The 13,640-nt window shown below is 46.6% G+C and overlaps 1 protein-coding gene across 3 annotated transcripts in view; it reads right to left on the reverse strand.

Moving 5' to 3' along the window:
* TXNDC11 (thioredoxin domain containing 11) overlaps positions 1–13,640 on the reverse strand; it is a 58,510-nt gene that overhangs the window by 769 nt on the left and 44,101 nt on the right. For all 3 annotated transcript variants that reach the window (XM_042240183.1, XM_027961674.2, XM_012104119.5), the window contains 4 exons: positions 10,145–10,937; positions 7,791–7,933; positions 7,213–7,322; positions 3,697–3,777 (listed from right to left, as the gene is read on the reverse strand). In XM_042240183.1, the coding sequence (XP_042096117.1) occupies positions 3,697–3,777; positions 7,213–7,322; positions 7,791–7,933; positions 10,145–10,937 (1,127 nt within the window). The remainder of the gene's footprint in view (positions 1–3,696; positions 3,778–7,212; positions 7,323–7,790; positions 7,934–10,144; positions 10,938–13,640) is intronic.

Raw genomic sequence — 13,640 nt, forward strand, 5'->3', positions numbered from 1 at the left:
AAGGGGGAAGGAGTCAAAGATCAGAGAGCCAGGCCTATGTTCTTAGTTCAAAACCAGGCTGCCAGCGAAGGTCAAGCTGCTGTTTCCTACCAAAAGGAAGTCTGCACGGAAAATGTCATCCGGAAAAAAATGTTCTACGCATGAGGATGTGCTGGTTCTGTAATTAAAGTGGTTTATCTCAAAGGTGTGTCTGCTCCTGAGGACAAAGAGCTCGGACTCTGTGTTCCAGGAAAGATAAGAGCTCCCAGGCCTAAAGCCAGTGGTGTGTCAGGACGAGTGTCCTGGGGCCAGACTGCCACCATATCATTCTTGTGGCCATCAGCAATGCTTGGTGAGATGGGGAAAACCTCCAACACAGCCTGGCTCTTCAGCAAGCATTTATTACACATTATCTGAGCAAGAGTTCTCAACTGGAGTGACTATCCCCAACCCTCTGGACAGTGGGCAACACGTAGAGATACATTTTATTGTCACAATGGGGAAGGTGTTACTGGAGCCCCACCCTTGACAGACAGATTGAGGGGCTCTGAAGAATGAAGGTCGCCCAGCCCTAAGAAAAGACAAAAGGTGTTCTATCGAAGGGTAGCCTTTTCCCTATGAAAGAAAGATCACAGGGAAATTAAAAGCAGATATGCCCCATTTTATATGTTTATGGAAAATTTCAGGTAAATGGAATAATTTTTTTAAAACTTTGGGGGTAAGCACATAACCACATCTTCCTTTAAAGCATAGTTTCCTTAACGTATAAGCTTTCTCCACTGGGGCCTCCCAGCCATTCAATCGACAACTGAGAACATCCTGGCCCCTGTGAAGAGCGGGCGAGGATGGGCAAGCAGAGATTGGATCTGCCCCCAAGCTCCGCAACACAACCTCATCTTCCAGGACACAGCAAATGTGAACCATCCCCAGCAAAAAGCTTAGTGTGTGTATCTGGGGACACAGCACAGAAAATGACACTGGTAAGCAAGCTGTTTTTCAGTATCTGGAGCAATCTCCATGAACCTACCTGAAGGCTGTGCTAACTCCTTAAGCATCAAGGACACAGAGCGTCAATAAGTTGCTTCCCAAATGGTAATCGTTTTGCAGGAGTGGTAGTAAAGGTCCCACTGTTTATCTGACTCTCCTGGAAGTTCACCAAGAGCACGCGTATACACCTCTAGCACGTAATAAAAGGCCAAATGCAAATTGGCCAATGGGCTATAATACAGAAGGAGGGTGGGCTGCTCCTCTAAAGAAGCGAGGTCCTTCCCCAGGGGCCATGCTAGAGTGGACCCCCTCCTACTTCTAATGTGCTGGCCCAGGGCCGGGCCAGAGCACCTGCCTTGTGAAAGGTCACACAGAAGACATGGTGGAACAAGAGTGGCTTTGAGATGCCCCTGAGTGGGAAGGTGTCCCTGCAGGAGAAGGAGGAGGCCCAGGCTGCACACTGCGGCAGAGGACAAGCTCTCTCCTACAATTTCACTTTAATAATTATTAAATCCAACGTGCTCATTGAGGGCAATTTGCAGAGGGTGTAAAAAGCACACACGAGGCATTCACCCCTTGTAAGCCTCACTCCTGCAAAACCATCACCATCAACCCCTTGATACCTTCCCTTCTGCACGTATTTTAACCCAGTGCATGTGTAAATTTATATTTTACCAAAACGCATATGCACTTTGACATTCTCTTCACGGAAGATAAGCATGTGACTGTGAGGAAGGTCTTACTGCATGCTGTCAGCCTTTTCATGTCCTCTTTTGCAAGCTGTCAGCTCTCTGCCCATCTACCTTCTGAGTAAACTGAATACTCACCTTGGACCAGCTAGTAAGGAGCTTATTCACTTCTGATTACCTTTTCTTTTTAGGAAATAAGAAAAAAATTCTTTTCTGGGCTGCCCTGGTGGCTCAGTAGTAAAGAACCTGCCTGCCAATGCAGGGCACACGGGTTCGATCCCTGATCCAGAAAGATGCCACATGCTGTGGAACAGCCGGGCCAGAGCACCACAACTACTGAGCCTGTGCTCTAGAGCCAGGGAGTGCCAACTACCGAGCCCACGTGCCCTAGAGCCCAGGCTCTGCCACAGAAGCAGCCACCGCAACGAGAAGCCCACACACTTCACCCGGAGAGTAGCCCCTGCTTGCCGCAACTAGAGAAAACCCGCATGTCTCAGCGCACAGCCAAAAATAAATAAATAAATATTTTATTAAAAAGAAAGTTTCCATTCCAGGGCAGTAAGACTTTGGTTCTCAAGCTCTCTCTGTTAAACTAGAACTGGACAGTCTTCTCTATTCAGTATCTACTTCCTTGACTTTTCAATTCAGGGAAACAAGAAGGGGCTGCAGCACCCTTCCTGCAGGGCATGAGCGACTCCCTTGGGCGGCCTCAGAGCGAAAAGCGCCCAACCCACACACGAAACCATCTAGCTGCTGGGAACGCCTTCGTGCAAAGGCATGTGCTGGGGGTTAGGACTTCACCGCTTTTTCAAACTAGGCTTGAAATTTGAAAAATGAGGCGTTAAACTTCACCTCTGTCCCACACAAGGTGAAACTGCTTGTGTCATTGTCCATGTTTCCTGGACTGTGTGGCACTTGAGATGCTTCTTAGAAAGAAAAAGGCTCATCACCACACAGCGGTGGAACGGGGTGAGTCACGCTCTGTTTTTAGTGCGTGATCTGACAAGACCCTACTACCACAGGAAGTGTACCAGCAAAAATTCTTTGAGATAGAGAGGAAAAACCAAGGAAATGAATCAATACACATGAAGGAAGCACTCTCCTTAGAGAGACACGCGAAGCACGACAGTGGCTGCAATAAACAGTAAAAGCGAGCGCTGGAGAATAAAACACGTGAGTTAGAGAGCATTACTAAACTCATCCTGCGAGTGCTTTTCCCTGAGAAGATATTGTCAAACCCATGTGACTGGGTCTCTGAGGACCCATCCTTTTAAAAACAAAAAGGAATTTATACAAAGAGAACATTTGATTTGTCAGGCTTTAAAAGGCCGAGAGTTAATTTCCTTTCTACCAAAACATCCGGACCCATGTTCGCTGACCGCCAGGTCGGCGTCCTTTTGCTAACCTAACGGCCCTTCCCTGTGCCTGGGCTCTCAGGGAGGGTGCCCTGATGGCTGACCTTGGAGCGCCCTTAGATGAATGTGAAGAGACCAAGGTGACAACCCCTGAAGTGACATGCACGGGAAGAAGGCTCTGTGAGCCCTAGAATGGGGGTGCAGCGGGCGGGAGAGCCTCTTTGCTCCCTGCACCAGGGAGCCGAGGAAGCCATCAGCAGGGCTCAGTGAGAAATGAATGACTCACGTGGAAGCAGGCAGGCCGGGCCTGAGTCCCCGAGAGCCCAGCCATGAGCTGCTGTTTGGCCCACTTGAACATGGGGCTCTTCGCTGTCAATCTCAGCACACACTGTGTGCTCATAAGGCCAAGAAGGGGAATGAGCTCCAGTGGCCACATTCATGCTTGTGTAAAACACACTCCAGGAGGGGCACATTTATTAAAACCATTACACCTGACACCCTGACACCAAAGGCCTTTTCCCCTTGGTCCCTAGTGGTACATTTCAAACAATGCATTTTATTCTAAATAATTTAGTAATATAAAATGATTTACGTTTCACTTTTGTTAATTACCTCAAACCCATTTTATTTTCGGCAAAAGAATCCCATCTGCCCAAATACTGAAAAAAAAAAAAAAATCACATTACCTGTTACAGGGAAAAAATAAGACAGTAGGAAGACGATCAACCATGAATTCCCAAGGAAGATCATTCTGAGATACATCGATCCTGGCAAAGGGAAAGAACAGAAAACGTAAAAGAGTAGCTCAAGAAACTCCAACCTGGAACCTGAACGCATCTTCTCAAGTAACTTAAGAACCTGGAGTGCCGCGTGCGCCACACGGACTGGCCCCTGGCAGTGAGCCCACCACTGGCAGGCACGGCGCACGCGAGAAACACTGAGGCTTCCAGGACAGGCAACTGCTCACCTGACCCACTGAGGGAAATGTGGTGGGCTTTTGTTTTTCCTTTGATGTGGACAATTTTTAAGTCTTTTATTGAATTTGTTACAATATTGGTTCTGTTTCATGTTTTGGTTTTTTGGCCAGGAGGCATGTAGGAAGGAGCCTAGCTCCCGACCAAGGATCAAACCTGCACCCCCTGCATTGGAAGGCAAAGTCTAAACCACTGGACCACCAGGGAAGTCCTGAAATGTAATGTCTTGAAAGTAAAGACACTTCACTTTAATTCACTAAGTGAATTCTAAAAAAGCATAAAACAGTCTCACTGACACCTGACAGGTAGTCCACCTAACTGACAGAATGTGGGCAAGGACTTTAACCCATGAATCAGTCCTGGAAAAAGGAAATCATTGCACAAAATACATCGAGCCTCTGAAAATGTAAGAAAGCTAATACTCTGTATTTTGTAAGTCTAGACAGAGACCAAAAAAGCTGTATTTTCTTAGCAGATTTTAGATTAATTTTCTAATACAGGAAATGACATCTGGGCTAAATTACCCAACCTGTGCGCTTGCTTTCTGCTGAACTAGGTGGAGGCACCTCTTCAGCCGGCACTGAGCCGGACCTGCAGGAGGGCCTCCCCACTCGCCCCCAGGACTGCTCAGCTGAAGCAAAAGGAACATCCTAGGAGGAAGCGGACCGAGGAAGGCCCGCTAGGCCAGGTGTCAGTATCCACAAACAGTATGTACAAAAGATGGAAATGTTCTGAATCATTAACTCGACAGAAGTTTTCAGATGTATAATTGGGAGCGGGAGAAATCAGGGCCATGCATTTGTCCAGAAGGATGAAATTCACTTTAAAAAAAATGACATAACCAAATCATAATGGTTTTAAATAGCTTCACTAACAAAACAGCACTCCTGCCTCCCCCTGTGAAAGGCTACAGAGAACATCAGTCCTATTTTTTAAGCAAGTGGTTTATAATCAAATGCTTCTTCTCCTAATTTTTTACTTCAAGGAAAAACTAAACTGTAAAATCAAAAAATATATTTGTAAACATCCCCTCCAAATCCCGTTGGGCTAATCAGGACCTCCTTTCTGCCATTCTCATTCAAGTTCTGGTGTCTACGTCGACATACTGTGAAGAGCAGCAGTCATATTTCACATTCTATTCTTTTCAAAATTAACTGTATGAAGAGCATTGTTCTAATGAAGGGGTAAAAATCCCATCAAATGCTCAACCATAATTTATGTAACCATTTTTCTCCTGTCAGATATAAATAACACTCGAATGACGAGCACATACTTCTCTGGGAGTCCCATTTCCTTAATTCCCCAAAGTGAAATTAACTGGGTCAAAAGTATATAACCATTTTTGTGACTTCTTACAAATGGTGCTAAAATGTTTTCCAAAAAGCTTATGCCAATTTACTTTCTCTATTAGCTACATCTGACTGATTTTATCAACACAAGATCCTACCAAAGGGAATCCCCTGGCTGTCCAGTGGTTAGGGCTCTGTGCTTTTACTGCCCTGGGGACTGGGTTTGATCCTTGGTCAGGACCTTGAAGCCACATGATGTGGCCAAAACAAAAACAAACAAACAAAGATTCTACCACTCAAGAGCATTCATTAATAAACATAAATGACATTTTGTTAGTGTTTTAATTTACATTTATTAGATTATCATTTCCCTACTTGTTTATTCACTCTCTCCTCTTAGGTGGAAAGTCTGTTTTGTGACCTTTCTTTCACACTGCAGTCCTTCTCAGCTGTTTCTCCCTCCATCCCCCACTTCCTCTGTGGTAAAATATACATAACACAAAATGTACCATCTTAACCATTTCTAAGTGCACAGTGCTTTCATAATGCTGTGTAACCATTACCACCATCTGTCTAGAGCTCTTTCATCCTGCAAAACAGGAACTGACCCCACTCGACAACCACTCCCGTCCTCCCCGCACCGCCGGGTAACCACCATTCTGCTTTCTACCGCTGTGACTCTGCCTACTCCAGGGGCCTCGCGCAAGGGAGACCGCACCGTGCTTGTCCTTCTGTGTCTCATTTCACGTAGCATGAATGTCCTAAAATTTTTGAGGCTGAATAATATTCCACTATACGTACAAACGACATTTTGCTCTCAGCAGTTTTCTTAAACCACTTTAATTTCTCAGGGTCTGGAGTATGAAGGCCTGATTTTGAATCCTGATCCCTTGTTTACAGGTTGCTTGACTCTGGGCAAGCAGCCTGGTATTTCTGTGTCTCGGATTCGTCCTCAGTAGAAAGAGAGTGGTGCTCACACCTGTTCCACTGACGGTCCTAAGGACTAAGTCAGATACCGTTTATATAGTCTCGAAACACAGTGCCTCCTCCAGTGGGGCTCTGAGTCATCATTCGCAGCCACACAAAAGGAAAGGTGCACGTGCTGGAAGACACAGCTATTGTCCTGCAAGTTGGTTTTCTGTATTTTCATCGCACACTTTCCTAGTGAAATCTGAAATCATCTTTCTTTCACTATTTGGCAAGTTTCCACCTCTCAAAGCAACCAACAAATCCAATATTCTATTTTCTGTCATTTTCTCTGATTTGATCTTTTATATTTAATTCTACCTATCTGAAGGGGTTTTCTTGGGGAGGAGGGAGAGAGAAGATATAGCTTAAATTTAAATAATTTTCCCTCTAAACTGCCTACTATCTCATCCAAAAACTCTTTGAGCATTGTTTTTACAAAACAGTGATTTAAAATTCATTTGTTTACTGAAGATCCCACATACAGTGCCATGGAATCACACTAGAACACCACGTGGGTATTAGCCCATCTTTCCTCTTCCTTTTAGGAATGAGGAGGGAAACAAGGCCTGCTGGAGAGATTCACTCCAGGTCCCAGGGCTGGTTGACAGTATGTCAGAGACTGGCCCCCTTTTGCTGGGCCAAGGTCCCAGTGATGTATATTCCAGAAAGCTGGCCACTTGGGGGACTGTCTAAGCAAACAGGTCAGCACTGCTCCCACAGAAACACCCTCATGCTCCGATGAACTAGATGAGGCCTGAACACACTCAGCATCACGCAAGGAACACTCAGTATTTACCAGGAAGACTCTGGCGCCAAAGAGGTTTTTGCTCATAGCTTCCAGCTGACAATCAACTCAGTCTTACCCAAGTCCAGAGAAAACTGGCAGGCCCTTGCTAGCCACGTGGCTAAGCTGGAAGCAAGAACAATGACAGGCACCCAGCCCAGAGTGCGGCAGCATGGGTTTCCTCACCTCGCCACAGTGAATGTGTCTGAGGGCAGGAGCCGAGCTAGCTGGATGAAGATGTGATTGAGGGCTGGACAGAAGCCGCACCACTGTGCGTAGTAAAGTAGCAACACGTCCTGTGGGAAGAAGAAGTTGGCTGTTACTAGGCTTCTGGGGTCCTCACTGTACTTAAGAGCCTGGCAAGCATTCCATAAAGGCTGCTCATGCACAAAGTACAGTGAAAACTTGATCTCTGGGTACTTTTTTTTTTTTAATTTGGCTGCACTGGGTCTCTTAGTTGTGACATATGGGATCCAGTTTCCCTGACAAGGGATGGAACCCAGGCCCGCTGCACTGGGAGCTCAGAGTCTTAAGCTCCTGGAGTACCAGGGAAGTCCCTGATCTTTTGGTGTTTTCAATTATGTATTTTTAAGGATGCTTTGCAATCACAAAAGCACCATGTAATTCATGCACATTCTGCAGTAAGGCTGTCATGTGGCTAGTCTTCTGTACGGCAGCACCCACTGCTCCACCCATGATTGCAGCTTTGGAAATTATTTTAATAGGGACAGATGGCTTGATTTCTGCCTCGCTCGATTCCATACCTGTTTCTGAAGGACTACTTCCCAGAAGGTATCAGTCGTCACTTCAGTGATTAAACGCTGAGAAGTGAACTGGGTAGAGTCACTTCCAATAAGATGCCTTTTCAGGGGACTGTAGAGAACGCTGAAGTTTTGAATGAAAGACTCTAAAAATGAAGAGAAAATGAGATCAGCTCTTCTCTTGGTACAAGGAGAGTAGCTGGTCCACTTTAAACTCTACACTTAAAAAAGTGGGCTGGCTTCACAGGCCCACTGAACAAAATCCGCACAGGATGGGGCAGGGGGTTGCATTGGCTGTAGTAACTCAGCAGATAGCACTTTAGCTAAAAGAGTACCACTCAAGAGTTCCACGGTCTACTGTGCACAGGCTAGGAATTCGACGCTCTTTTTTTCTAACACTGGTCCACAAGACACCAGAGACTGGGTAAGTCATCAACGAGTCACCATCGAGATTTCAACCTACAATACCAAGGCCTTTAAGCCTCACTACCGATGCAGTAACCGCACAAGCTACTGGGATGTGGGAGGTGTTCAAACACTCATTCATCTGAGAGAGAGGAGCTACGGTTTGTGTTTCCTTTACTAAAGCTCCTCAAGTTTCCTCTTTAATTGAAAGGTTAAGTGAAATAAACAACTCTGTTTAGTGGCAAAACAGCATAAATAAGACCCATAAATAATCCAAAACCCTAACTTGAACCAACAGTTTTACCCTTCCCACCAATGACTATGTTTTCAGATTCCTTTGTTTCATCTGAAGCAGCACTAATCTGAGGTTTTTTTTTTTTTTTTTCTTCTCTCTCCATTCTGAGGTCCTAGTAAACAATGACAGGCTCCGTGGAGGAAGGAAGAAGGGAAGAAGGTTGAGTGAATACTAAAGAGAATCAGTCATCAACATCTGAATGACACTTAGTTGGTTTTTTGAAACATAAGACCCAGAACTGTTCACTAATTTGAATGAGGGCTGAATTCTGAAACTGCCCCACAGACTTGAGAGTCACCTTTCCAAAACACAGTGGATGTTTTTGTATGAGGACTTTGACAAATTTTGTCATCAACCACAGGACAGAGAACAATAGAACTAGATGTTTCAGAGTAGATACAGAAGATGACAAGAAATCAGAAGACAGCATCTTTCAGATCACCCTTAAATTCAGGGTGGGCCCATCACGAGCTCACTGAATGCTTGAGTATCAGCACAGGAGGCAGGAAGATCCAATCAACGCTTTAAAAATACAGGCTTGTTTCATTTTAAGAAAACTCAGTACACCAAAATGTAACTTCAGGCAACATGAATGAGGAGCAAGGTGTGATATCAAAAGTGGACGCACTTCACTAAGTGACTGTTCACGGGGTTCCTCGACACACGCGGGAAGCTTCACATTTTAGTATATAACTTGATGTAGGAAAAATAAATCACCATTTACATAAGCCTTTTCAAACGTGTCTAATTAGGAAACAAACTTCACCTGGACTTAAAAGACAGCACCTAAAGTGACTAATATTTAAGGGTTTTGAGTTTCTCACTTTCATGCTCTCCAAAGCTTGAAAATGAAAGGTGGCCCTCGCCACCACATTCTTCCGGTCTCCACTTGGCAAACACTGGCTTTCCCCGATGGTTCCAACGAGGCTGAACTAACACAGCTTTTGAATTCACACTTCCCTGTGTGCACATCAAGGATGTCAGCGAAGCCCTGGGAACAGGACGCGTGGGCTGGGTCACTGCTGCTGCCAGGCTCTAAGGCCAAGCTCACAGTGCTTTCCCAGAACGGTGATTTACCCCCTTCCCACTCCCGCCCCCAAAGTGGGTCTTGCTGGTTTGCAGTGTGACACTTGTTTATTGCACTTGACGCTTGTTACCATCTAGGCACCCAAGGTCATAGCAGTATTCCTCAACTTGCTAAAAAGGAGCAGCAGAACAAATTAGGTCTGGTAGCCCTGATATGTAGTTAAACCAGCAAGACAAAAAGGGGGCCAGGCGGTTCTATCATTCCACTGCTTTCTGTGAAGCGCCTGCCAGGGCTGTTCATCAGCTGGGGGAGTTACCACCAGATCCAGTCGCCACCACCCTGTCTGTCACTGTGGCCAGGTTCCCACCTTGGAAATGCAGCAGGCACTGCCAATCTGGGACGCTGGACTCTTAGCCCCAAGGGCTAAGTGACCAACTTATCCAGAATTTGGAGTTAGGGAGTTTCTGTTTCATTTAACAGACAAAATAAGCTTCTTTTAAAATTACAACTGCAGTGTGAAGATTTAAAATGAGCTAGTAAGAGCCAACCATCATGAGATCCCTAAATAACAGTCGCCTATGGAAAGTTAAGCAAAGCGTTAGGCTTGGGGAAGATAATGGCCCACGGTACCTAGGGTGAACTTCATAAGAGCCTGTTTGGGATCCAAGATATAGTGAGACTCTTCCTTCACATCAACGATTGCAGCAAACTCCTTCACCCGTGCGGCGCTCGGAGCACCCAGCCTCTCCGCATACAACCAGAACAGGTTGGAGTCCAGAAGGTAGATGTTTAGGGTCTTGTTGGTTCTGCAGCTCAGGCCTGTGAAGCTCGAGCCGTTCGTCTCCAGTTCAGGAAAGAGATACCTGTTCTCCTCAATGTGAGGAACAGAGCCCGGGCTCTCAACCTCGCACTTCTTCTCTAGGGAAGGAAATGCAATGGGCCGGGTTTCAAAGACGCCTTGTCCAGAGTCAATGAAGCCCGCTACGGCCCTGCTTATGGTCCGGCAGCATGCAGTGTAGTAGCTGAAGGGGCTGTAGGAGCTTAGGAAATTGCTGCATTCTATGCTGCCTGATGCCACATGATAAAAGGCCTGCTCCTTGAGGTAGAAAGAATCCAGAGCTGCTGCCATCTCAAAGAAGCTACACTGGGGCACGCTGACCGAGCTCGGCCTGAGGCCACCAGCTGTCTGGTTGACACACAGTTCACACACGTTGTGGGTTCTGGAGATGGAGTGCCACCGTGGCAGCACCACCGTGTTGCAGCAGGGTGACGCCGTTATCAGCGGCGGATCTGAGAGCTGGGCTGGGGGCTCAGGTGCCAGGGACTTGAACGCCGGGGCGTCCACTCGCCGCAGGTGCTGGAGGAGCCGCTCCACCACCTGGTCCCCGTGACAGTTGTTGTACTCCAAGGCCACTTCGGTGATCTGAAACACAGGGTGGAGCTCGTGAGAGGTGTGGGGTGGGGTAGGGAACCAAGGGACTGACCCCAGGGCTCATAGGCCTAGAGAGCATCCTGTCTGATTCAGAAGGAAGAGCCCTGGCTGGAAACAGCAATAAACAGGAAGCTGTCACACCTAGAGCTATTAATAGAAGGGTCTGGGTCACATTTCAGATCATGTCGCTCTGTTAACAAATACTGAACCACCTGTTCAGAGATAGAAGGGGTCTTAGAGGGAGATGTCTTAGCCTATCACGTGATGGGGTGAAGCAGCTCACCCCACAAGACACATCTGGGTCATCGAAGAACCAGGAACAGAATCTAAGTCTGAACACCCAGCTGAGTCACTTTCCTTTACATTCTTAAACTCCTCCAGAGGAGGTCTTCATTCTCCCTCTTAAATATAATAGTCTAGCCTAAAAAAACTTGCCAAGCACCTAACGAGTAGATCAACTATTTCCCGGCATCTATGTTTCCAAATAAATTAACGCACCAGAGGAGCCCACGAATTCAACCTGTTCCAAACCGTACTCCTCCATTTTGCCTTCCTGCTCCTGCACCACCCTCTCTGGAAAATGGCACCATCAAACCAGAAACATCAGCCAGCCCTTAGTTTCTCCTTCGCGTCACCCACGCCTCCAGTCCAGCCAGCGCTGACTTGGGCAGCATCCTTTTGTGTCCCCACGGCCACTGCCTCGACTCGGCCTCACTCCTCACAGACCGCCATTCTCTCCCCCCGCCCACTGAGCCTCCACACTGCCACCCCTTATTTTTAAAAATACCACCCAAAGCAGGAGGCTCCTCTGCCAAACGACATTCAATGGCTCCCCTTATCTAGAGGGTAAAACCAAACAGTCTGACCCGACTCTGCCTTTCTGGTTGGTCAGAGCCTCCTCCACCTGACAAACCTCAACACTCTCCCCAAGACCCTACACCAGTATAGGTGACCCCACCCCAACCTGGGGAGAGGCAGGGTCCGCATTTTTACGGTCCCAGAAGTCCTTCCCAGAGAGCCTCCCAATTGTCTGTCGAGACACCCCTCTTCCCCACAGGCTCAGGAATCCTCACGGGCAGGACTGGGCTTGATTTATCCTGCTGTCCCCTCGACCCTCGCCCAGAGCCAGGCTCGTAACAAAGGCTCGATAAATACCTGGTAAACGGAAGGCATCTCAGGGGAATGTACACACTCCCGCTTCCTGGTGAAATGATCCACTTTACCCTGAGATCAGTGTTAGCCATTTAGATTCAAGTTGCATTCCAGGACTCTTCCATTTCCAGACTCAGGAGCTTTCACCACCCAACACCACCCCAGTTTAATGCAAAAGACAAGCAAGTCATTCTAATCCAGAGCCACTCATACTCCCTAAAACAGAACTGTGCTAACTTAAGTCAAATCCTGCCATGGTCAGTTAGTTAAGGGGTGTTAAGTCACTCAGGATTTTGTTTCATTAAAGAAGGTGCGTGTGTGTGTAAAAACCATTTAGTAAGTACTTTTCCAATTTAAAAGAAAACCCATATTTTATAACACGATACTTATGCTGCTGCTACTGCTGCTAAGTCGCTTCAGTTGTGTCTGACTCTGTGTGACCCCATAGACGGCAGCCCACCAGGCTGCCCCGTCCCTGGGATTCTCCAGGCAAGAACACTGGAGTGGGTTGCTATTTCCTTCTCCAATGCATGAAAGTGAAAAGGGAAAGTGAAGTCGCTCAGTTGTGCCAGACTTTTAGCGACCCCATGGACTGCAGCCCACCAGGCTCCTCCATCCATGGGATTTGCCAGGCAAGAGTACTGGAGTGGGGTGCCATTGCCTCCTCCGTATGATACTTATTCCGTATGATACTTATGGACAGAGTTAATTTAAGACACATGTTTGTACAAAAAAACAAATTGTTCGAATAGTTCTTGGGCATAAAAAAGGTTACTTTAGATGATAAAACCAGTGTTTTGGTCCCCTCTCCCACACACACATGTACACACAAGAACATCTCAGCCCTTCTTAAAGGGTAAGGCTCCGACTGCACATTATACTGAAAAGTTCAAGCCTATGTGAGTAATAAAGAGCCCGGCTGCCCTCTTGCCCCATCTGGGTACTACTTTATATTCAAAGACAGAACAGATCACCATCCCCAGGCCCCCACCAAACCCACAAGAATTCAACTACAGTCAGCCCTTCATATCCTGTATCTGCAATTCAAACATGGATCAAAAATACTTGGGGGAAAAAATTCCAGAAAACAAAGTTTGAGTTTGCTGCACACAGGCAACTATTTACACAGCATTTATATGGTATTGAGACGTACAAGATGGGGGTTTGATCCCTGGGTCAGAGAGATCCCCTGGAGGAGGGCATGGCAACCCACCCCAGTATTCTTACCTGAGAAATCCCCAGGACAGAGGAGCCTGGCAGGCTATGGTTCAAGCGGTTGCAGAGAGTCAGACACGACTGAGCAACTAACACTGTCACTTATACAGTATTAGGTATAGGTATTATAAGTAATCTTAGAGATGATTTAAAATATACAGGGCGACGTGCATAGGTTATATGTAAATGCTATGCCATTTCACAAAACTGAACTTGAGCATGTTTAGAGTTTGGTATATGCGGGGGTCCTGCAACCAAACCCCCATGGATACCAGGGGATGGCTGGTTGAAAACCCCACATCTACTAGAAACAACTTTAAGAACTCT

This window comes from Ovis aries, chromosome 24 (genome assembly GCF_016772045.2).
Source record: "Ovis aries strain OAR_USU_Benz2616 breed Rambouillet chromosome 24, ARS-UI_Ramb_v3.0, whole genome shotgun sequence".
NCBI classification, from domain to species: Eukaryota; Metazoa; Chordata; class Mammalia; order Artiodactyla; family Bovidae; genus Ovis; species Ovis aries.